Source organism: Rana temporaria, chromosome 12, assembly GCF_905171775.1.
Source record: "Rana temporaria chromosome 12, aRanTem1.1, whole genome shotgun sequence".
Lineage (NCBI taxonomy): Eukaryota > Metazoa > Chordata > Amphibia > Anura > Ranidae > Rana > Rana temporaria.
Window position 1 is genome coordinate 104,024,193 of NC_053500.1, and position 23,105 is coordinate 104,047,297.

At 45.6% G+C, this 23,105-nt stretch overlaps 1 protein-coding gene across 9 annotated transcripts in view; it reads right to left on the bottom strand.

The window, feature by feature from the left end:
• Positions 1-12,202, bottom strand: part of LOC120918451 (exocyst complex component 7-like) — an 86,796-nt gene extending 74,594 nt beyond the window's left edge. For 5 of the 9 annotated variants that reach the window (XM_040330034.1, XM_040330032.1, XM_040330033.1 and 2 more), the window contains exons 1-3: positions 12,033-12,202; positions 1,278-1,343; positions 1,012-1,196 (exon numbers count right to left, since the gene is read on the bottom strand). In XM_040330034.1, the coding sequence (XP_040185968.1) occupies positions 1,012-1,196; positions 1,278-1,343; positions 12,033-12,092 (311 nt within the window). In that variant the 5' untranslated portion in view covers positions 12,093-12,202. The remainder of the gene's footprint in view (positions 1-1,011; positions 1,197-1,277; positions 1,344-12,032) is intronic. The other 4 variants (XM_040330038.1, XM_040330036.1, XM_040330037.1 and 1 more) reach the window with 1 other exon arrangement.
• Between the last annotated feature and the right edge of the window lie 10,903 nt (positions 12,203-23,105).

Consider the following 23,105-nt stretch of genomic DNA (forward strand, 5'->3'; position numbering starts at 1 on the left):
GCTGCTGACTTTAAATACAGACACTCCCCTGTTCCAAGGTCCAGTGATGCGGCCGTCCTTTCCCCCCTCCTCTCTGCGGCGCCGACATTGCAAGTGTGGGCGAGCACTGTGCGTTGTGAACGGCCGAGCAATCTTCTGGGGCCTGTGACATGTCCCAGAAGATTGCAATGAGGGAGGGGGGGAGAGGTTAACTTCCGCTCGGCGGAACCACTGCACACAGAGGGGGACCAGGTATTCAATACTCGTGGTATGCTTTGAATTCTTTTTTTTGCAGGCAGAGCTTTTTAAATTAAATTAGCGACAGTCGTGTTAAGAAGAGCATTCTGATTAGGGTTGTACTGATACCACTTTTTTAGGACCGAGTACAAGTACCGATACTTTTTTTCAAGTACTCGCCGATACCGATACTTTTTTTTTTAAATATGTCCCCAAATGCAGCCATGTCCCCCCACAAATGCAGCCATGTCCCCCCCCATATATGCAGCCATGTCCCCCCCACCTACATGCTGCCGCGCCGCCGCTTGGTTAATACGGGCGGGGAACATTACAGCTTTCATTTGAATAGCTGTAGTATTTCGCGGTGCGCTGCGTATAGACACTCCCCCTTGCTCGGGATTGGACAGTTCACCCGAGCAAGGGGGAGTGTCTATACGCGGTGCGGCGGGAAACACTACATCTATTCAAATGAAAGCTGTAATGTTCCCCGCCCATATTAACCAATCGGCAGCGGGGATGCGGCGTAGCGGTGGGCCGAGTATCGGATGAGGCATCGGGGGCATTTGCGGGAGTACAAATACTCGGAATCGGTCCCGATACCGATACTAGTATCGGTATCGGGACAACCCTAGTTCTGATATTTCCAATTAGGTGCCAAAACCCTTTAAATATGTAACTATGAATTATATGGGCTATGACAAGTATGTACACAATGCTTACCATCTGTTTTTCATCATGTATAATAAAATAAAAAGGAACTGCACATTCAAGAAACCCCATTCCTTCCTTTCTTACCCCTCTCGGATAACCCTCTCAGTCTCCGTGGCTACATGGTAGTAGCTAATGACGTGGTCCAGACAGGAAAGGGTACGCTCCACATTTTCCTGTAGGCGCTGCAGTGTCTCTGTCTGCTTGTGCACTGGGATGATAGAATTCTCCAACTTCATTAATCGGCTCTCAAAGGAAGAAAGGATGGACACCTGGAAGATAGACACAAGAGGCTCTAGCAAAGCCCATATCATTCACTATGAACCACCTCCCATTCCTTGTCTCATACTCACCATGTTATTGGTTAGCTGATCACTCTTATCTAGACTCTCTTTGATGAATGTCAACATTTCTTCCTCCTGAAAGGAAAAAAAAAATAAGTAAATCAGTGGTCACCAACCTTATAGACATAGGGCCAGATTCAAATAGCCCGGCGTAAATTTGTGCGGGCGTAGCGTATCTCCGATACGCTACGCCGCCGTAACTTAGTGAGGCAGGTTCTGTATTCAGAAAGAACCAGCGCCCTAAGTTAAGGCGGCGTAGCGTATGTGGTCCGGCATAAGCCCGCGGAATTCAAATTATCCATGTAGTGGGCGTGTTGTATGGTAATGAAGGCTGACCCCACGTATTTGAAGTTTTTGACTAACGGCGCATGCGCCGTCCGTGAACGTAACCCAGTGCGCATGCTCCAATTTAACACGCAAAAAGCCTATGGTTTCGACGTGAACGTAAATTACGCACAGCCCTATTCGCGAACGACTTACGCAAACGACGTAATCGACGGAAAATTTGGCGCTGGCCCGACGTCCATACTTAACATAGGATACGCCTCATATAGCAGGGGTAACTTTATGCGCCGGGCGGACCTTCGTTTCTGAATCGGCGTATCTACCTAATTTGCATATTCCTCACGTAAATCGACGGAAGCGCCACCTAGCGGCCAGCGTAAATATGCAACTAAGATACGACGGCGTGAGAGACTTACGCCAGTCAGATCTTAGCAAAATTCCAGCGTATCTGGTTTTCTGAATACAGAAAAAAGATACGCCGGAGCATCCTAGAAGTTACGCGGCGTATCAATAGATACGCCAGCGTAACTTCTTTCTGAATCTGGCCCATTTTGTATTGCCTGCCGCCCTTTAAAGTAACATGAAGGCTGTCAATGTTGACCCCAAAAACTAGAACACTATTAACTGAAGTGTCAACTATCATCTTTTGGGGCTCATTCACACTTGCAGTTGGGATAGAGGGTGAGTGACGGTAAAAGGCCATAGGGGTGCCACATTTTTGCTGCCCCCCCAAAAGTGCTCCCTTTTCAGCTGCAGAAGCATTGGCGAGGGGTACACACAAGAAATAAAGAGATTTTTAATACAGCTTACCTGTAAAATCTTTTTCTTGGAGTACATCACGGGACACAGAGCGGCATTCATTACTATATGGGTTATATGGAGTACCTTCAGGTGTAGACACTGGCAATCTTCAAACAGGAAATGCCCCTCCCTATATAACCCCCTCCCATAGGAGGAGTACCTCAGTTTTGTAGCAAGCAGTATGCCTCCCAAAATGGTCCTCAAAAAGAGGGGTGGGAGCTCTGTGTCCCGTGATGTACTCCAAGAAAAAGATTTTACAGGTAAGCTGTATTAAAAATCTCTTTTTCTTTATCGTTACATCACGGGACACAGAGCGGCATTCATTACTATATGGGATGTCCCAAAGCAATGCTTACAATGAGGGGAGGGAGAACATCTCCAAGACAAAAGGATTTAATTTAGAGATATACTCAAATCATAATAAATCCAACTTATTTGAGAAAAATAATCTTAAATTTTAAATTTAACTCAAAAAAAGAGGAGCCCCCGGGATCCGAGGGTCTCAAACTGCAGCTTGCAGCACTGCCTGCCCGAAGGCAGTATCAGTATTCCTTCTTACGTCCAACTTGTAGAATTTTGTAAATGTGTGGACAGAAGACCAGGTTGCCGCCTTGCAAACTTGAGCCATAGAGATCTGGTGGTGTGCTGCCCAGGAGGCGCCCATGGCTCTAGTAGAATGAGCCTTTAATGATACTGGAGGAGGCAACCCTTTCAAGCCGTAGGCCTGAGTGATTAATTGCTTGATCCACCTAGAAATGGTGGACTTTGCAGCTGCCTGCCCCTTCTTGGGCCCATCCGGTAGAATAAACAGCACATCTGTTTTTCGGATTTTCTCTGTAGCTTTAAGATAGGCCTTCATGGCCCTGACAATATCCAATGTATGCAGCAACCCTTCCTTTCTGGAAGTAGGTTTAGGGAAGAAGGATGGTAATACCAAATCCTGGTTCAAATGAAAACTGGATATGACCTTCGGTAGGAAGGAAGGATGAGGGCGGAGAACGACCCTGTCCTTATGAAATATAAGATATGGTTCCTTACAGGATAAGGCTGCCAGTTCCGAAACTCTTCTTGCGGAAACTATGGCAACCAAAAATACCAACTTCCTTGTCAGTAGAACCAAAGGAACTTCAGCCAACGGCTCAAACGGTTGTTTCTGTAAACTTGACAGGACAAGATTTAAATCCCACGGACAAAGCGGGGATTTAACTGGAGGTTTAATACGTAAGACCCCTTGAAGGAAGGTCTTAACCAGCGAGTGGGTGGCCAGCGGCCGCTGAAACCACACTGACAGGGCAGAAATCTGTCCTTTGATTGTGCTTAATGCCAATCCTTTATCCACTCCTAGCTGGAGAAAACTTAAAACTCTATCTATGGTGAACCTGCGAGGAAGCCATAGCTTGGACTCGCACCAGCCTATATAGGCCTTCCAGACCCTGTGATAAATCACCCTAGAGACCGGTTTCCTGGCTCTGATTAGGGTAGAGATTACCTTCTGAGATAGACCTCTACCCCTGAGAATCAAGGATTCAGCTTCCAGGCCGTCAAATTTAGATGCCGTAAGGCAGGGTGGAGGATCGGACCTTGCGATAGCAGGTCTGGCCTTAGAGGCAGAGTCCAAGGGCTTCCCACTACCATCCTTAGGATTAGTGAGTACCATGCCCTTCTGGGCCATGCTGGAGCTACCAGGATGACTGGTATGCGCTCCACCCTGATCCTGCGCAGCAGGCGGGGTAGTAACTGGAGCGGGGGAAACGCATAAAGAAGTTTGAACTGATGCCAAGGGCAAACCAGAGCATCGGTTCCGCAGGCCATCAGATCCCTTGAGCGGGACATGAACCTGTCTAGCTTCTTGTTGAGTCTCGATGCCATGATATCCACGTCCGGCACTCCCCATCTTTGGCAGAGTGCTTGAAAGACTTGTGGATGCAGAGACCATTCCCCCGGCCATAGAGTCTGGCGGCTTAAGAAGTCCGCCTGAAAGTTGTCCACTCCGGGAATGAATATTGCCGATATGCAGGGCACATGAGCCTCTGCCCATAGGAGAATCAAGCTCACTTCTCTCTGAGCGGCCTGACTCCTGGTTCCCCCTTGGTGATTTATGTATGCCACTGCCGTGGCATTGTCTGATTGAATTCTCACCGGGAACCCCTGCAATTTCGACGTCCAAGCCCTGAGGGCTAGTCGAACAGCTCTGAGCTCCAAGATGTCGATGGGTAACAGCTTCTCTGGCTTTGCCCAAATACCTTGGCGAGTGGAACCCTCCACAATTGCTCCCCAGCCCGTTAGGCTGGCGTCTGTGGTCACTATCTTCCAAGCCACTGGGCTGAAAGACCTCCCCTTCAGTAGGTTCTGAGGATCTAACCACCAACACAGACTTTGCCGGATTCTTGATGAGAGTGGCAACGGGATATCCAAGGCCTGTGGCCTTCTGCTCCATGCTGACAGGATGGCTGCCTGCAGGATGCGAGTGTGGCTCTGGGCGTATGGCACCGCCTCGAAGGTAGCCACCATCTTGCCTAGTAGTCTCGTACATAGGCGAATAGTCGGTTCTTTCTTGCTTAGAACCAGTAGGATTAACACCTTGATGGCCTTGACCTTCCTCAGAGGTAGGAACACTCTTTGTTGTTCTGTGTCTAATCTCATGCCGAGATATTCCAATTGCCTTGTGGGCTGGAATGCTGACTTTTCCCGGTTTAGGACCCAGCCGAACCTCTCGAGGTATTGGACCGTGAGGGCCACTGCTCGCTCCAAGCCGGGAGACGAGTGGTCTATGACTAGGAGGTCGTCCAGGTATGCTAGAATCGTGACCTCTTGAATCCTTAGCTTGGCTAGGATTGGAGCTAGAACTTTCGTGAACACGCGGGGGGCCGTAGCCAACCCGAAGGGAAGCGCCACGAATTGGAAATGACGCGAAGCCACCATAAAGCGTAGATATCTTTGATGTGGCTGATAAATTGGAACATGAAGGTAGGCATCCTTTATGTCTACGGACGCCATGAAGTCGTCCTTTTGGAGTGTGGCAGCTGCTGACCGCACGGATTCCATCCGAAATGAGCGGACTTTTAAGTATGCATTTACCATCTTTAGGTCCAAAATTGGCCTGACATCTCCATTGGGCTTTGGGATGATGAATAGGTTGGAGTAGAAACCCAGTCCCTGTTCCAGGACTGGTACCTCTACTATTACTTCCTGGGAAAGTAGATGAACTAGAGCCGATCTTAATGCGGCTCCTTTCTCCAGATCGTTTGGAATCCTCGACTCCTGGAAATGAGGAGGAGGAAACCTTAGGAACTCTAGCTTGTAGCCTGTGGCCACGGAAGACCGTACCCACTCGTCGGGAATGCTGGCTTCCCAAATCTCCGAAAAGAGTCGCAGCCTTCCCCCCACCTTCGTGGGTGGGGGCGCCCCTTCATAAGGTAGACTTGGGGGCTGGTTTTGCTGGTTTGCGAAACCACTGCCTCTTGCCTCTAACAGCCTGTCTTTGTGATCTGCTGTTGAAGCCGAAGTTTGTTCTTGCAGGAGGCCGTTGATACTGCTTAGTATTAGAGGGCCCCTGTCCAGGGGAGGACTGTCGTTTAAACGCAGGCCCCTGAACCTTCTTCTTAGTTGGCAAGAGAGTACTCTTGCCGTTTGAAATGGTCTGAATGTATTTATCTAGGTCTTCTCCGAAGAGCCGACCTCCATGGAAGGGGAACCCTACCAGGAGTTTCTTGCATGGGGGCTCAGCCTCCCAGCTTTTTAACCATAAGAGTCTTCTCATATGGATAAGAGATAACGATAAACGTGACGCTTGCTGGATAGAATCCTTGATAGCGTCTACCGTAAAACAAATGGCCTTAGGGACATCCGAAAATTCTTCTGCCTGCTCGGCAGGAATAAGTTCAAGCATTTGCTTAAATTGATCCGATAAAGCTTGAGCGACTCCAATCGCAGCCACGGCTGGCTGTACTACTGCCCCTGCAGCAGTGAAGGAGTTTTTAAGTAGTGCTTCCAAGCGTTTATCCACTGGATCCTTGAAAACCTGTATGTTTTCTACAGGGCATGTTAACGATTTGTTAACACATGAGATGGCTGCGTCTACTGCAGGAGAAGCCCATCTCTTGGAAAACTTTTCTTCCATAGGATACAAGACAGAAAATTTCTTAGGTGGTAAGAAAACCTTGTCTGGTTTGTTCCAATCTTGGAACAAGACTCCCTCCAATAGAGGATGGATCGGAAACACCGCACTGCTTTGAGGCGCCCTCAGTGAGCCCAAAGCTGAAACCGTCGATACCTGGAGATCTGGTATAGGCAGGTTGAATGCCTTATGGACCAAGTCCGTCAAGTCTTGAATCCACCAGCTCTCCCTCAGGGAGACTGCCCCAGACTCCTCTGTATCCGGATCATCGATCCCTGAACCTACTTGGTCCTTGTCCAAGAGGTCGTCCAATTCCCCAGAGGAAAGGACCTCCTCTTCCGAGGGTCCGCGCACGGGTGACGGAGATCTATTCCGCTTACTACCCCGCATAGCTGCGGCTATCATTTTTCCCATGCTTTTCTGCATCTCATTTAAAGAGGTAAGTAACACCTCCTCCGTGACCATCTTAGGATTGGGTTGACTCGCGTCAGCTCCAGCCCCCGATCCCGATGGCCCAACGGCTCCCAGTGGGGAAAGCAGCGGCATAGCTCTATCCGAGACCTCAGACCCTGTGGGGGAATCCCCACCTTTTGTACCCTCTGATTTGTTCTTTGATGCCATGGTACAATACCGAGGTACACCTGCTACTTATTGGTACCTGGGACTTATAAATAGTTAAATGCCCAAACACCTGTTTGGGGAATAAAAAATGTTTCCTCTTCCCCAGATGACACTTTTTTTTTTTTTTTTTTTTTTTCAAAAGAAAAAAAACTTCTTTTCCTTTTTTTTTTTTTTTTTTTTTTTTTTTTTCAATCTAGGCAAGAAAAAACATTCTATCCCCCTGAGTAGTATTGCCAAAGAAAAGACTATGAGATGGAAAAGAAAAACAGCCTATTCCTAGGCTAAACCACAATCTTCTGAAGACTGTAGTATTCTTTCCGGCCACTGTGTGTCCTCGGCGCCCCGTGCTTCACTCCAGTCCTTCCTCCCTCAAACCATAGTATTGAATGAACTGTGGTATCTAAGGAAGGGCCGCCCCTTCCTTAAATCACTGACCCGCCCTTCCCCCCCAGCAAAAACGGCGCCAAATGCGCCTATAAACACGTGCACGCGCGCCGCGCGCGTGCCCGCCGACGGGGGGGGGTGTATGGGAGGAAGGGCCTCTCTGTTCCTGCAGCCGCAGCCAGAAAACACACGAGGAGGACAGCGTTTTGCCTGCCTTGCAGGCATGAGGAAGAGGACTGGATAGAGCATCGCCTGGAGGCTTGCAGGTAAGCATAGCTCTCTGACACACACATACATTGTACACAAAAGGCCCCACTCACAGCTTTTCCAACACTACCAGGGAGGTCACTTTTTAAGGGGAATAATAACATATAGAGCCATCCTATCTTCATGATATGTGACTGGTTTGCCAGATGCAATGCATAACTTTTAGGCATGTCCCCTGTGACCTCCCAGAAAAAACTTGCTAAGAGCCAAGTTCCGCAAGTTTTCCCCTTACTTACCTGCTCCATGCCGCAGGACTTTGCAAAGCAAGAGGCCCAATCTTCCCCCATCTCCGTGGGGATGTCTAGACCTTCAGGCCCTGGGAACCTTCTTCTTCCATGAAGGATCCACTGTCCTGGGCCCATACAGCACCCTGGCAAACAGAAAACATTAGGCGCCCAAAGGTTTTCTAAGTTCTGGGCCCAGGGTCCAGCTCTCTTGAAAAGAAAGCATTATGGGCTATACCCCAAGGGTTTGGGGTCCGGTTACTGACCACTTTAGCGCTCAGGCTTTTTTGGACAGAACCGGTAGCTCACCTAATCCCAAGGATGCGGAGGCAAGCTAAACCATGACTAACACCTAAGACACTGGCGTAAAAACTGAGGTACTCCTCCTATGGGAGGGGGTTATATAGGGAGGGGCATTTCCTGTTTGAAGATTGCCAGTGTCTACACCTGAAGGTACTCCATATAACCCATATAGTAATGAATGCCGCTCTGTGTCCCGTGATGTAACGATAAAGAAATACCCCCTGTTGAACATGACCCATTTAAATGAATAGGGATGCTAGGCAAGTGCTCTGAGGAGCAATCTAAACATAACTTTCTCTTCAGAAACCAAAAATAGTGTGCACAGGCCCTAAGGCACAGTGCAACTTAAGGGAGGCATCTAGCTGGATATCTGCAAACCTTGTACAACTGTCAGGCCTACTAACAGTAGAGCCGACATGACCCTCACTAATGGTGTAGCCATTAGTGAGGTGTAGGGGGTGAACTCCACTACTGGGGTGGATATTTGATATTCCTGCATCTGGGCTTTAAAGGGTTAGTTCACTTTTTCTTTTAAATAAATAACAAATGCTAATGCAGATAAGGGGAGTCTGTAAATAAGAACAAACTGTGCAGCTCTATCTAAATTTAAATATAACTACACCTTCATTTAAATTATGTAAAAATTGTGAAGTCCATGTATAGATTCCACACGTGAATAACGTCCTCAGTGAGTACAGGAAAGGTTCCTCTCTACAAGCAAGCAGACACACTATGCACTCACCAGACTTAATTGACCACTTTTACAGGGAGTCAAAATACTCATATGGGAAAATCCAAGATGTCATACATGAGGTCACAGGAATGAATCCAAACCGCTGCTGTCATCCATTCAGTGTGTGTGTGGCGTATTCAAAGCTCCAGTTTTTCCATATAGAGAGGGAGAGGAAATAACACTCTCATGGTGCAGTATTTAAAATCATTTATTTAATTACTTCCCACCTGGCCTATAGCAGAATAACAGCCGGGCAGTGGTTCTGTTATTCTGACAGGACGTCCTATGACGTCTTTCAGGATAACATGCCGATGAGCGCCCGCTGCATCTCCGATCGTGGATAAGAAGCCTCAGTCTCCTTACCACGTGATCAGCTGTGACCAATCACAGCAGCGTGAACCAGGAAGTGCTGGTAAATGGCTTTCCTCGGTTCACACTGACAGGGAGAGCCGATCAGCACATTGATAAGCGCAGCCCCCATGGGAGGTGCCCATCAGCTGCCAATCAGTGCCCCATCAGTAACGCCTGTCAGTGCCCAAAGTGCCAATCGGTGCCCCATCAGTAATGCCCGTCAGTGCCCTTCAGATACCAATCAGTAATGCCTATCAGTAGCTCTTCATCAGTGCTGCATATCAGTGTATCCCATTGGCGCCCATCAGTGCCACATATCAGTGTACATCAATTCTACATATCAGTGCCTCCTCATCAGTGCACATCAATTCTACATATCAGTGCTGCCTCATCAGTGCCCATTTTTGCAGCCTCAACAGTGCCCGTCAGTAGGGTTGTCCCGATACCACTTTTTTAAGACCGAGTACAAGTACCGATACTTTTTTTCCAAGTACTCGCCGATACCGATTATCGATACTTTTTTTAAAATGTCATGTGACATTCATTTTTTTTATTATTATTGTTATTTATTTTAATTTTTTTTAGCACTGTGGGGGGCTTGGGTGAGATGTCAGGGGTCATCTCACCTTTGAGACAGAAAAGGGGACTAAGGACACAGATTCCCCAGTCCCTTTCTCTGCAGCCTCAGCTAAAATGAATGGACAGGAGACAGAAGCTCCTCTCCATTCATAAACTGAAGCATCGTAATCACAGGTTACGATGTTTCAGTTAGATGAATGGACAGAGTCAGTGATCATCACTGATTCTGTTTATTCAGAACAGGTAGGAGCCAGATTTAGTGACGAGGGCAGAGAGAGTGGAGCGGGACATGGAGGGGAAACAGAGCGCAGAAGGGGACAGCAGCAGGAGGGGGGGGACACGCAGCATGGAGGGGGGCGCAGAACGCCGACAGCAGCATTTTTTTCTTTCTTTTTAGCCCTGTTGGGGGGGGGGGGGGTTTGGTGAGATTTCAGGGGTCTTAACAGAGACAAATTGCATTAAAAAAGTCGCAGCCTACTGGCAGCCATGGCACTGTTCCAATCAGTGCAATGCCAACTTTGCGGCGCCATACCAATTTAAGAAGTAGTTTCTGCACTACTTTTGGTGATTTTGGGTGCGACATGAAGCTGCACAGATCTCTCACATGCGGCTTTGAAATCGTGCGTTTTCAGATAAAGTTGCACAATTTCACATGCCGCATTCAATGTGAACGAGGGCTTTGCCCCACTTAGCAACGCCCTAGGAGTATTCCAGTCAGCATTCAGGTGGTATGTAAATGGCCTGCACCTATAGGAAAGGGAATCCTTCACCTATAGTCAGAGCTGCACAGTTTGTTATCTACAAACACCCCTAAGCTGCATAGGTAGTTTTTTTGTAAAATTTAACTAACTCTTTAAAAGTCACTTATTTGAAATGTTCTAATGGTCAAAACGTCATTGGATAGAGTTCATCTTTAAAGCGGAGGTCCATCCTCAGTGAGGGAATCAGGAAGTGAAGCGTTGCGGCTTCACTGCCTGGTTCCCTACTACGCATGCGCAAGCCATCCTCACTCTCTCCTGGGACCAGTGTGTTTCCCAGGAGACAGCGGCGTGACAGGTATCTGCACCCCCTCCCCCCTGAAAGGTGCCAAATGTGACACCGGAGGGGGGAGGGTTCCAAAAAGCGGAAGTTCCATTTTTGGGTGGAACTCTGCTTTAAAGTAAACCTTCTGAGATAGAGGTATATAGGCAGTTACTGCTTCTGGACTAAGGATGAGCTCTGGCGTGTTCGCATAGAACACGTGCAGAGCCCGCCAGGAAGTCGGCACCCGCGCTGCGCTAATCACAGCCAGGCAGACATTGTCCGATGCTCGGCTGCAGAGATCGTGAAATGTCTGCCTGGCTGTGATTAGCGCAGCGCGGGTGCCAACTTCCTGGCGGGCTCTGCACGTGTTCTATGAGAACACGCCGGAGCTCATCCTTATTCTGGACAGTCTACTTTCCCATCATGCTGATCCTCTGGCTTCAATCCTTTCTCAGTCACTGACCTATACTATTAGAGAAGTGAATGAGCTGAGGTGTGTTTGGACCAGGATCCCATCCCACCAGGAAGCTGTCACTTGTACGGGCCAATCATCTGCGCCCGGAGGAATTCCCCACCCCCCACATCTTGGTGTGTATACATGCAGCAACGGGGTGAAGCATACCATGACCGTAGATCAGGGCTAGGCAACCTGGGGCCCTCCAGCTGTTGCAGAACTACAAGTCCCATTATGCCTCAGGGAGTAATTGTAACAGCCAGCCTTGTAATGCCTCATGGGAAATGTAGTTCCACAACAGCTGGAGGGCCCCAGGGTGCCTACTCCTGCCATAGATGATTGGCACATACAGGTAACCACTTCCCGGCAGGATCTCATATGTAGGGTTAGATCCTGGGTCCAAACACATCCCAGATCATTCCTTGTCTGTGCTCCAAATCAGGTCAGACAGTAATAAAGCCCAGGGATCAGCATGACATTCAGAAGGAGATTCCAGCTATGGCAGCACTCCGGATTTACTAATGACATGTATTCATCCCAGGAGAAATATTCCATCCTTGTCTGCCTGGTACAAAGCCCTGTCCACAGGTTTCCTCCCCCTGAGGGATAAACGTGACACAACCTGCTTCAGCTTCCCTTCTATCTCCTTCTTCCGGCCCGAGGTCTCCTCGTTCGGGATCATTCTTCTGGTAAATCGTGCAGACAATAATACCAACACCGGCTATGGAATGGATCCCTCTCCACCCTTCCTGGCAGCTCCAGCGTCAGATGTCAACAAGCTTCACTTCCGCCCAAAGGTCACGCCCCACTTCCGTCTGCATAAGGTCCTCCATGTTGGTGGTGGCGAAGGCTGGGAGCGGCGGCCATATTGGTCGAGGCGGTATAGGTGTAATGTGTGGATACTTCGCGCAGATGACAGCGGGCAGTATATAGGGATATACACAGACAGAGCGCTCTCCTCATGAGGCAGGCACGGTTATTATATATGAGGACAGAGCTCTCAATACATCTGAGGGGAATGAAAAGTTGTCATTGCTGGAGATATGTCGTTTCCTTGAATTCCAGTGAAATTCATGAGATTTCAGTGATAACATTATATACATTATAATTATATATATATTTTAGCAGACATCCTAGGGAATAAAGTGGCGGTCATTGCAACTTTTTATCTCGCACGGTATTTGCGTAATAATTTTTCAAACGCCTTTTTTTTTTTTTTTTTTTTTTTAAACGGTTTCGTGAATTAACTACTTCATTACTGGGCACTTAAACCCCCTTCCTGCCCAGATTAATTTTCAGCGCTGACGCATTTTGAATGACAATTGCGCGGTCATACAACACTGTACCCAAGTTATATTTTTATATTTTTTTCCCACAAATAGAGCTTTCTTTTGGTGGTATTTGATCATCTCTGCGATTTATTTTTTATTTTTTGCGCTATAAACAAAAAAAGACAGAACATTTTGAAAAAAAACCAATATTTTTTACTTTTTGTTATAATAATATCCCAATTTATTTATTTATTTATTTTTTTTATTTTTTTTTTCCTCGGTTTAGGCCGATACGTATTCTTCTACATATTTTTGTTAAAAAAAATCGCAATAAGCGTATATTGATTGGTTTGCGCAAAAGTTATAGCGCCTACAAAATAGGGAATAGATTTATGATTTAATTTTATTTTTTTACTAGTAATGGCGGCGATCTGCGATTTTTTTTTTTTTGTCAGGCCCGGGATATTGCGGCGGACATATCGGACACTGTTAACACAATTTTGGGACCATTCACATTTATACAGCGAACAGTGCTATAATAATGCACTAATTACTGTATAAATGTGACTGGCAGGGAAGGGGTTAACACTAGGGGGCGAGGAAGGGGTTAAATGTATTCCCTGGGTGTGTTCTAACTGTGTGGGGGGAGGGGACTGACTGGGGGAGGTGACCGATGCTGTGTCCCTATGTAAAGGGACACAGATCGGTCTCCTCTCTCCCTGACAGGATGTGGAGCTCTGTGTTTACACACAGAGCTCCAGGTCACCGCCGATCGCGGGTACCTGGCAGACATCGCGGCCGCCAGGCACGCGCATCGGTATCTCAGCGATGCGCCGGGCGCAGTGTTTCCCTGCGGCGCGCGGGGAATGCACATAAAAGGACGTCCACCCGGCAGTTGAGAGCCGCGCTGTGGACGTCTTTCGTCTATAGCGCGGCTCTCAAGTGGTTAAAAAACAACAAAACAGTAAAGTCAGCCCAATGTTTTTGTATAATGTGAAAGATGATGTTACGCAGAGTAAATAGATACCTAATTTGTCACGATTTAAAATTACCTAGGGGGGGGTGTCTGTGTTTTGTGGAGGGTGGGTGTGCTATTCATATACCTCGGTCCTCCTGCGGGGGGAATCGAGCTTGTTTTGTTACCAGTACATGCCGTTATTGGGGTTCTTTTAATGGGGAATGATCTGGGTAGGTCCACCTATTATTTATAGGGGACCAGTTTTTATGTCCTATATATGTTTTTGATATAGCTTACAGCTTTAATAAAATTAGTAGTTAACTCTTTAGGGTGTGCAGCGGTCTGTTTATTTTTTATTTTTGGTCAGTCATTAGACAATGGCCCGGGTCCCAAGTAGTTAAATATGTTATTATTATTATTATTATTATTATTATTATTATTATTATATATTTGATATGTTAATCCTATATGATTACACTATATTATATTATTATTATTATTATTCATTGATACAATATGTTTCGTATATCCATGGACTACCCTTTAGGATTGTTACATCAAATCAATTAGTTAGATACATTATTATATATATTAGCATACACAATGACATGCCTCATGCAAAGTCCCAGCTCTATTTCTTTTTCTCTACAATATATTATAGGGATGGAGGCATGCCATTGTTATATTAAGGTTGAGGCAGGTCCCATCTGTTTTTACTTCTATAAACATCTCTTCTGATCTGGTATTAGTAGCAGTACAGTACAATACATGCGGCTGAGACCTTCTCTCTCTCTCCACTTCCTCCTTTCAGGATCTTTCCCAACAACCTCTGAGTCAGGAAATGATATACATAATTTTACATTACAGTGTGACACTAGCAGCTGACAATAGAGGGCAGAGGATGCCTACACAAGAACTTAAAGCGGTTGTAAACCCGCATCAAAATTTTTAATTTTTTTTCTCCTGCAAGGCAAAAGTCATAATGAGCTAATATGCACCGCATATTAGCTCATTATGAAATACTTACCTCGGAACGAAGGTGTGTAGAACTTACCTGGTTCACGCCGAGCGAGAAATCATCTTGACTCGGCGTGTCTTCTGGGTATCGCCGCTCCAGCGCTGTGATTGGCTGGAGCGGCGATGACGTCACTCCCGCGCGTGCGCGCGGGAGATTTAAATTCGGCAAGGTCCGGCGGCTGCCGGTCCTTTAGCCGAGGATCCCCCCTGCGCATGCGCCGCTGCGGCGCATTGCGAGGGGAATATCTCCTAAACCGTGCAGGTTTAGGAGATATTCTTTATACCTACAGGTAAGCCTTATTATAGGCTTACCTGTAGGTAAAAGTAAAAAAAGTGGGTTTACAACCACTTTAAGCCATGTGGGGGCCCAAATTTTGTCTCATTCCCAGAGTTCAGCTTTAAAGGGGAACAAAAGTCTAAAAAAACAGGCAGGCTCTTTATTGCAGAAGAGGCACGCAATGTCTTATCTCCAATAAAATATGCCTACCTGCCTGCTTGCAGTCTTCTGTAGAATATACACTGAGCTGCGCATATGCAGTCCGGTCTGCATACTGGCATAGTGGCTGTGATGATTGCAATCCTGCACAGGCACGCAGGGCCACCATCAGGGGGGTACAGGCAGTACACCTGTAAGGGACCTGGAGGCCCACAGGGCCCCAGATGGCAACCCGCCTTTTTTTTATTTATTTTTTTATAAACAAAAATGTTTTTTTAATATACTTTTATTTTTTATTAAAGGGCCAATTTCTTTTTCTTTTTTTTAGAGGTCCCCAGGGCCCCGGATGACAACCACCCCCCCCCCCCTTTTTTTTTTTTTTTTTTTTAAAATAATATATTTTATTTAATATATTTTTCTTTTATTTTTTATTAAAGGGCCAATGTTTTTATTTTTTTAGGGGTCTGGAGGTCCCCAGGGCCCCAGATGTCAACCCCACCTTTTTTTATAAAAAAAATTAAAAAATTTATATCGTATATTTTTTTATTTCTCTTATTTTTTATTTTTATATATATTATTATTAAAGGGCCCATAGGTCCCCAGGGCCCTTGATGGCAACCCCCCCCCTTTTTTTTATAAAAAAAAAAAAAAATGTTTTATATTATTTTATTTCTTTTTTTTTCTTTTTAGTTCTTTATATATATATATATATATATATATATATATATATATATATATATATATATATATATATATATATATTTGTATTAAAGGGCTCAGAGGTCCCCAGGGCCCCATGTGGCAAACCCCCTTTTTTTATTTTTTTATAAATGTTTATTTTTTATTTTTGTTTATATATATATATATATATATATATATATATTTTTTAAGGTCCCCAGGGTCCTGGATGGCTACCCCCCTTTTTTTATATATTTTTTTCTTTATTTCTTCTTTTTTTTGTAAAGGTCCCCCCCGCTTCTCAATTCGCGGCAGCCCGACCCCCCCCCCCGCTTCTCAATTTCAGGTGGCAGCACCCCCCCCGGTTCTCTGCTCCAGGGGGCCCATGTGTAAGGGGCCCCATAATTCCTGATGGCGGCCCTGCAGGCACGTGAGTGTTGTCATCCCTCACCAGCCAATCTAGATGGCTGTAGACCAGCACCAAGGAGAAGATGCTGGTGAGGGACCATTAAAGCAGAGGTAAGTATTTCAGGTTTTAGTTCCACTTTATGTATACAGTATACTCAAGATAACACAGATTAAATATAAAATTCAGAAAAGCAAGGATTTTATTGACAGGGGGAGATGTACTGAAACTGGTATACTCAGAATTTGGTACAACTGTGCATGGTAGCCAATCAGCTTCTAACTTAATCTTTGACAATAAAGCCTGGAAGCCTATTCATTTCTATGCAGAGCTGCACCAGATTTTGCACTCACCAGTTATAACTCTCCCGCAATGAGTTGATCCATGTTCAAGGCATGGCATTTAAAAGACAAATGTAATCACAATGTGCTGTACATGGATTACCACTAGGTGGTGCAGTAGACCTTCTTGTGTTTTGTACTATTGTCCATGCACCTGTTTTATTATAGCTGGTGCCTAAATTCTAACACTTGCAAAATGAAAGATGATTGCTGTGGGCAACTGCACTTTACATATTACCTATGTTCCTTGAACTTCTTAACTGAAAATTGGTAGCTTTGTTGGTTGCTTGGAAAAGAGCTGGACGCATTCCTAAATGCATAAAATATCACTGGATATTAACCACTTCCCGACCCCCGCATGTACATATACGTCCACAATATGGCACGTACAGGCACATGGGCGTATAGGTACGTCCTCGCCTATTAGCGGGTGGGGGGTCCGATCGGGACCCCCCCCGCTACATGCGGAGGTCGGGTCCGCTCGGGGAGCGATCCGGGACCACGGCGCGGCTATTTGTTTATAGCCGCTCCGTCGCGATCGCTCCCCGGAGCTGAAGAACGAGGAGAGCCGTGTGTAAACACGGCTTCCCCGTGCTTCACTGTGTCGGCGCATCGATCGCGTCATTCCCTTTATAGGGAAGACACGATCGATGACGTCATTCCTACAGCCACACCCCCCAACAGTTGTAAACACATACTAGGTGCACCCTAACTCCTACAGCGCCCCCTGTGGTTAACTCCCAAACTGCAACTGTCATTTTCACAATAAAGAATGCAATTTAAATGCATTTTTTGCTGTGAAAATGACAATGGTCCCAAAAATGTGTCAAAATTGTCCGAAGTGTCCGCCATAATGTCGCAGTCACGAAAAAAATCGCTGATCGCCGCCATTAGTAGTAAAAAAAAAAAAAATTAATAAAAATGCAATAAAACTATCCCCTATTTTGTAAACGCTATAAATTTTGCGCAAACCAATCGATAAACGCTTATTGCGATTTTTTTTACTAAAAATAGGTAGAAGAATACGTATCGGCCTAAACTGAGGAAAAAAAATGTTTTTATATATGTTTTTGGGGGATATTTATTACAGCAAAAAGTAAAAAATATTGCATTTTTTTCAAAATTGTCGCTCTATTTTTGTTTATAGCGCAAAAAATAAAAACCGCAGAGGTGATCAAATACCACCAAAAGAAAGCTCTATTTGTGGGGAAAAGAGGACGCCAATTTTGTTTGGGAGCCACGTCGCACGACCGCGCAATTGTCTGTTAAAGCGACACAGTCCCGAACTGTAAAAACCCCTTGGGTCTTTAGGCAGCAATATGGTCCGGGGCTTAAGTGGTTAAAGTGTATAGGTAATAACAGCGATTGCTGAGCCAGGGAATATCAAATTGCCATAGGAGAGGGATCAGGAAGCATTTTATCTGTCGTTGGAGCAAATTGGATCATACTTTATAGGGTTTTTATTTTCTATTGGTTGAGCTGAATGTGTTTTTTTTAACCCAGCTACATAGTTAAGTAGCTTTGAATGGGGAATGAAGGGTTACAACCTGTGCCAGTTGTTTATTACCATTCGTATCCCCAAAAGGAAGATTCCCCCTTCCTACTTGTCCTGGTGTCTATCATCACTGGGATTGAAAAATTAAGGAAATTACAAACTTTTGGGTGGCACTGGTCACTGGAACCAGGTTAGACAGCTGTCTAAGACTGGAGTTTCACTCACTTTGAACAGATATCCTCACTTCCTGTTGTGTCTCTGAGTCAGGACATTAAGGAAGTAAGGGGAAATCTCATCAATAGAACACAGACAGCAGAAAAACAGTATGAGAGCTTAGCATTGATAAAATGTGATCCAGTTTGGACCAATGTAACTAATACCATACATGTGGGATCCCACTGGACAGTGGCGGCTGGTGCTCAAATTTTTTTTGGGGGGGCGCTGTGCCATCAATAGTCACCACTGTGACATGCCATCAAATGCAGCCACTGTGTCATCAATTGTCACCACTGTGCCATGCCATCAAACGCAGCCACTGTGCCATCAATTGTCACCACTGTGCCATGCCATCAAACGCAGTCACTGTGCCATCAATTGTCACCACTGTGCCATGCCATCAAACGCAGCCACTGTGCCATCAAACGCAGCTACTGTGCCATCAAACGCAGCCACTGTGCCATGCCATTAAACGCAGCCACTGTGCCAATTGTCGCCACTGTGCCCTTTAATTGTCACCACTGTGCCCATTGTCGCCACTGTGCCCATTGTCGCCACTGTGCCCATTGTCGCCACTGTGCCCATTGTCACCGCTGTGCCCATTGTCACCGCTGTGCCCTGTAAAATCCTGGTGCTAATCCTTCTTCTCTGATGAATTTTCTCCTAAGGATAGGGTGACCAGACATCCCCAGTTTCAGGGGACAGTCCCCGGATTGAGGACACTGTCCCCGGACCAAGTCTGTCCCTTGCTTTGTCCCCAGATTGGATTTGAACAGGGGCTCGGGCAATTTCAAAGGCAGTCAGTGCAGAATAAGAAATACAATTCTGAATTACACACCCCCGTTCCTACTAGTTTAGGGGGGTGTATTTTTTCCATTATCTGTGGCCCTTTCTGATGATCACGTGCTGGTCGGAGCGGAGGGAATATTTCTTCAGTTTTGGGTGCATGCCCATTCAGCTCCGCTCGCATGTTCTTCTGCCTTGGCTCAAGTCCTGGCCAACCGCCTGCCTGCTTATCTCCTTGCCTTCCCTGGTGGAGTGTTCTTCCTCCGCTCCCCACCCAGTAGTAGCTGGGGCCCGGAGAGTAAGACTTGAAAGGCTGTGAGGCGGGCGGGCGGTGATGGGCAGAGAGCCACTGATTGCCACCAATACTAGTAAAAAAATATGTCCCCGGATTTTATTTTGAAAAATCTGGTCACCTTACCTAAGAATCGCCATACATGTTACAATCTGACCATATAATGTTTGTACAATAAACATTTGATTTACCAAATCTAATATGAGGGCCTATCTAATCTATCCAATCACTTTCTATTCAATCATAGCTGATGGTAGATATAATGGTGGCCAAACACACTTCAATAAAAGGTCAACTTATTTTCTGTTCAGTCTCACTGAATAGGAATAATCGAGCAATAGTCAAAAACCCATTTGAATGGCACACACAGGGAAAAAGATTTCAATCAAAAGATGGAAGATACAATTGTAAGTTATCGATCACATCTCTGTTCTCCCCATGTAATCTCATAGTCTAAGCGAGTGAGCTCCTGTGTTAAGAATCCAGCAGGCCCCCCCAAATCATACCAGGCCACATGTCCTCAGCATGGGGGGTGCAATGCGCCTTGTCTCCATGTTGATGAGGACAAGGGCCTCTGCCCCACAACCCTGGCCTGCTGGTTGTGGGGGTGTGTGGGGTGACTTATTAGAAACTGGAAGGCCCCCCCATGTGAATGATTATCGTGTAGTACTCCTACTCATTCACTGAAACAAAATTGGCAAAGTAAAAGAAAACAGAGACATTTTTTGCCGATTCCTTTATTTAAAAAGGCACCCCCCAAAAAATCACGATGACCACCAGCCACCAACCTGCAAGAAAAAAAAAAGCCTGGTTTGCATCTGACGCTTGGCTCCTGTCAACTGACAGCTCCACTGCCCACCCACTGCTAAATTACCTAAGGGGGGGGGGGGCTAGCCAGGGACATCACCAGATGACCCCGTCCCTTGCGATGTCATCGACTCAGCAAGCCACAGTCAATGATGTCACAAGGGGCAGTGCGACTTGGTGGGGTCGGCGGCCACTCAACTGCTCCCCCTTAAGCTGTATGCCCTGATCACAATGCTTTGCATCTGTGGCAAGAATTAAGCCCCCTCTGTCGAGTTCTGTAGGCAGTACTGCCCATCAAATGCGGCCCATTTTAGTGAATTGGGCCACATGGCAAACGTCTCACAACTTTGTGTAATACGCACATGGTGGTATGGGCCTTTAGGGCTTAAAACATGTGGTAACACCTCCTCCCCACCTGTCAAATGTCCTCTGAAAAGCGATTTATCTCAGATCTTAGAGGGCCAACAGTAGTGTCAATGAGCCCTTAATCTGTTAACTCAAGCTGGGTCAGGGCCCATTCATAAAAGCAAGAGGTTTACAGTAACACACATTGGTGGGCTGTGATGTGCTCATTTATTATTTATTTATTATTATAATTAATAGGCTACCATAGCACCATACACATTAACGTGTGTGTTAAACGCATCACAGAAGCTCAACCTTGGGGAAAATCGGCCCTTAAGCCACCCCTACATAGATCGAAATTCAGCCGGGACAAGACAAATTTCAATCCATGTTTTGCCTAGCTAGTTGTACACTAGTTGACCTATCGACCGCCTTGTGTACAACCAACTCGTTGTTTTTTCCCCCCCGAACGATCAGTGCCATTAGCTATACCGGGCAACACTGATCATTTTATTTCCCCACTGGCATAAAACAATAGTACTGCGAGAAGGATTCCCCCAGCAGCAGAGTGCATACCTTCCAACTTTTTTAGATAGGAATGAGGGACACCTATCAGCAAAAGTATGTAGGCATAGGACACTCCCCTTGCCATGCCCCCTTAACCACTACCCGATGGGCGTACGACTTTATACGGCCGCAGGGTGGTGCTAAATCTCTAACTGGCCGTGTTTTTACGGCCTGCGCGCGCAGTCAGCGGCGCGGGCGCGCGTGCTTGCCGCATCGCTGAGATGCCGATGCGAGTGCCTGGCGGCCGTGATGTCCGCCAGGCACTCGGGATCGGCGGCTACAGGGACAAGACATGGAGCTCTGTGTGTAAACACAGAGATCCATGTCCTATCAGGGGAGAGAGGAGACCGATCTGTGTCCCTTGTACATAGGGACATAGATCGGTCACCTCCCCCAGTCACCCCCCTCCACACACAGTTAGAACACAATTCAGGGTACACATTTAACCCCTTCCTCACCCCCTAGTGTTAACCCCTTCAATGCCAGTCACATTTATACAGTAATTAGTGCATATTTATAGCACTAATCGCTGTATAAATGTGAATGGCGCCAAAAATGTGTCAAAAGTGTCCGATGTGTCCGCCATAATGTCGCAGTCACGAAAAAAATGCTGATCGCCGCCATTAGTAGTAAAAAAAAAATAATAAAAAATAATAATAATTCTGTCCCCTATTTTGTAAGCGCAATAACTTTTGCGCAAACCAGACGCTTCTTGCGATTTTTTTTATTTTAATTTTTTTACTAAAAATATGTAGAAAAAATACGTATCGCCTAGACTGAGAAAAAAAAATGTTTTTTTTTAAAAAAAATTGGTCTATTTATTACAGAAACAAGTAAAAAATATTGTTTTTTTTTCAAAATTTACGCTCTATTTTTGTTTATAGCGCAAAAAATAAAAACCGCAGAGGCGATCAAATACCACCAAAAGAAAGCTCTATTTGTGGGGAAAAAAGGACGTCAATTTTGTTTGGGAGCCACGTCGCACGACCGCGCAATTGTCAGTTAAAGTGACGCAGTGCCACAAGCTGAAATTTCACCTGGTCAGGAAGGGATATATGTGCCCAGTAAGGAAGTGGTTAAAGGAGAATTGTACACAAAAAAAAAACAAGATTTGTTAAACCCACAAGTGCTTTTTTTACCACTACTATTCCTTTATATTGGCTTTTGGAATTTACAAATGCAGCAATTTAGAAATCAGATGGAAGGTTCAGCACTGGGAAACACTTTTTGATAGATAAAAAATGCATTTTTATATACAACTATAGAGATCAGACCAAAATGAGGGACACATGAGGAGGAATGAGGGACAGAGGGACATTTCTCCAAATCAGGGACTGTTGGGAGCTATGGCAGAGTGTGGTGATGGGGGAATCTGCACATTTTATTTTCAATCGACCTGCTGATTAAACGAGAAAAAAAAATTATGATGTATGGCTTGCCTCACAGTGCCACATCCAATTAATAAAAAAATAAAAAAAAGGCAGAATATGAAAATATATTATTTTATGCCTTTTTCACAGTGAAAATTTCAAAAAAGCCATATTGACAATACAGAATGTACATTGTAGAATAAACTTCCTCTGGGATGAATTGATTAGGTTGCTCAGCGGTGGGCAATACACATTCCGAGTTTCATTCTTGCGCTAGGTTTTACAGATTAACAATTCGCTGTGATGTGAAACTCCAATCAGCACTCCATTACCTGTATACACAAGAATTCAGGTTGGTGCACTCGTGTCACTTTGTGGAATTAAAGCAGAAATCCTTCACACCTAATAGAAGGCAGGTGATCTGTCCCATTATTAGTATACTGCCAGTCCATTTGCACTCAATGCTCTGTCGTTCCGACAACAAAGGGAATTTAATGAAACAAAAGCAATTCTGGAATTCAGTAGCTGGGTATACTTTGTGAGATTTTAATTACAAAGTGAGTCTTTTGGCACCTCCAACCTCTCTAAGTAAATTCTGGATTGTGTTTAACTAACTTATTTCCTCATTATTAACATCAATGTCAAACATCATGTGTATGCTCCTGGTATACCACGTGTCCATATCCTCTTAATTTTGGCCCGGATTCAGA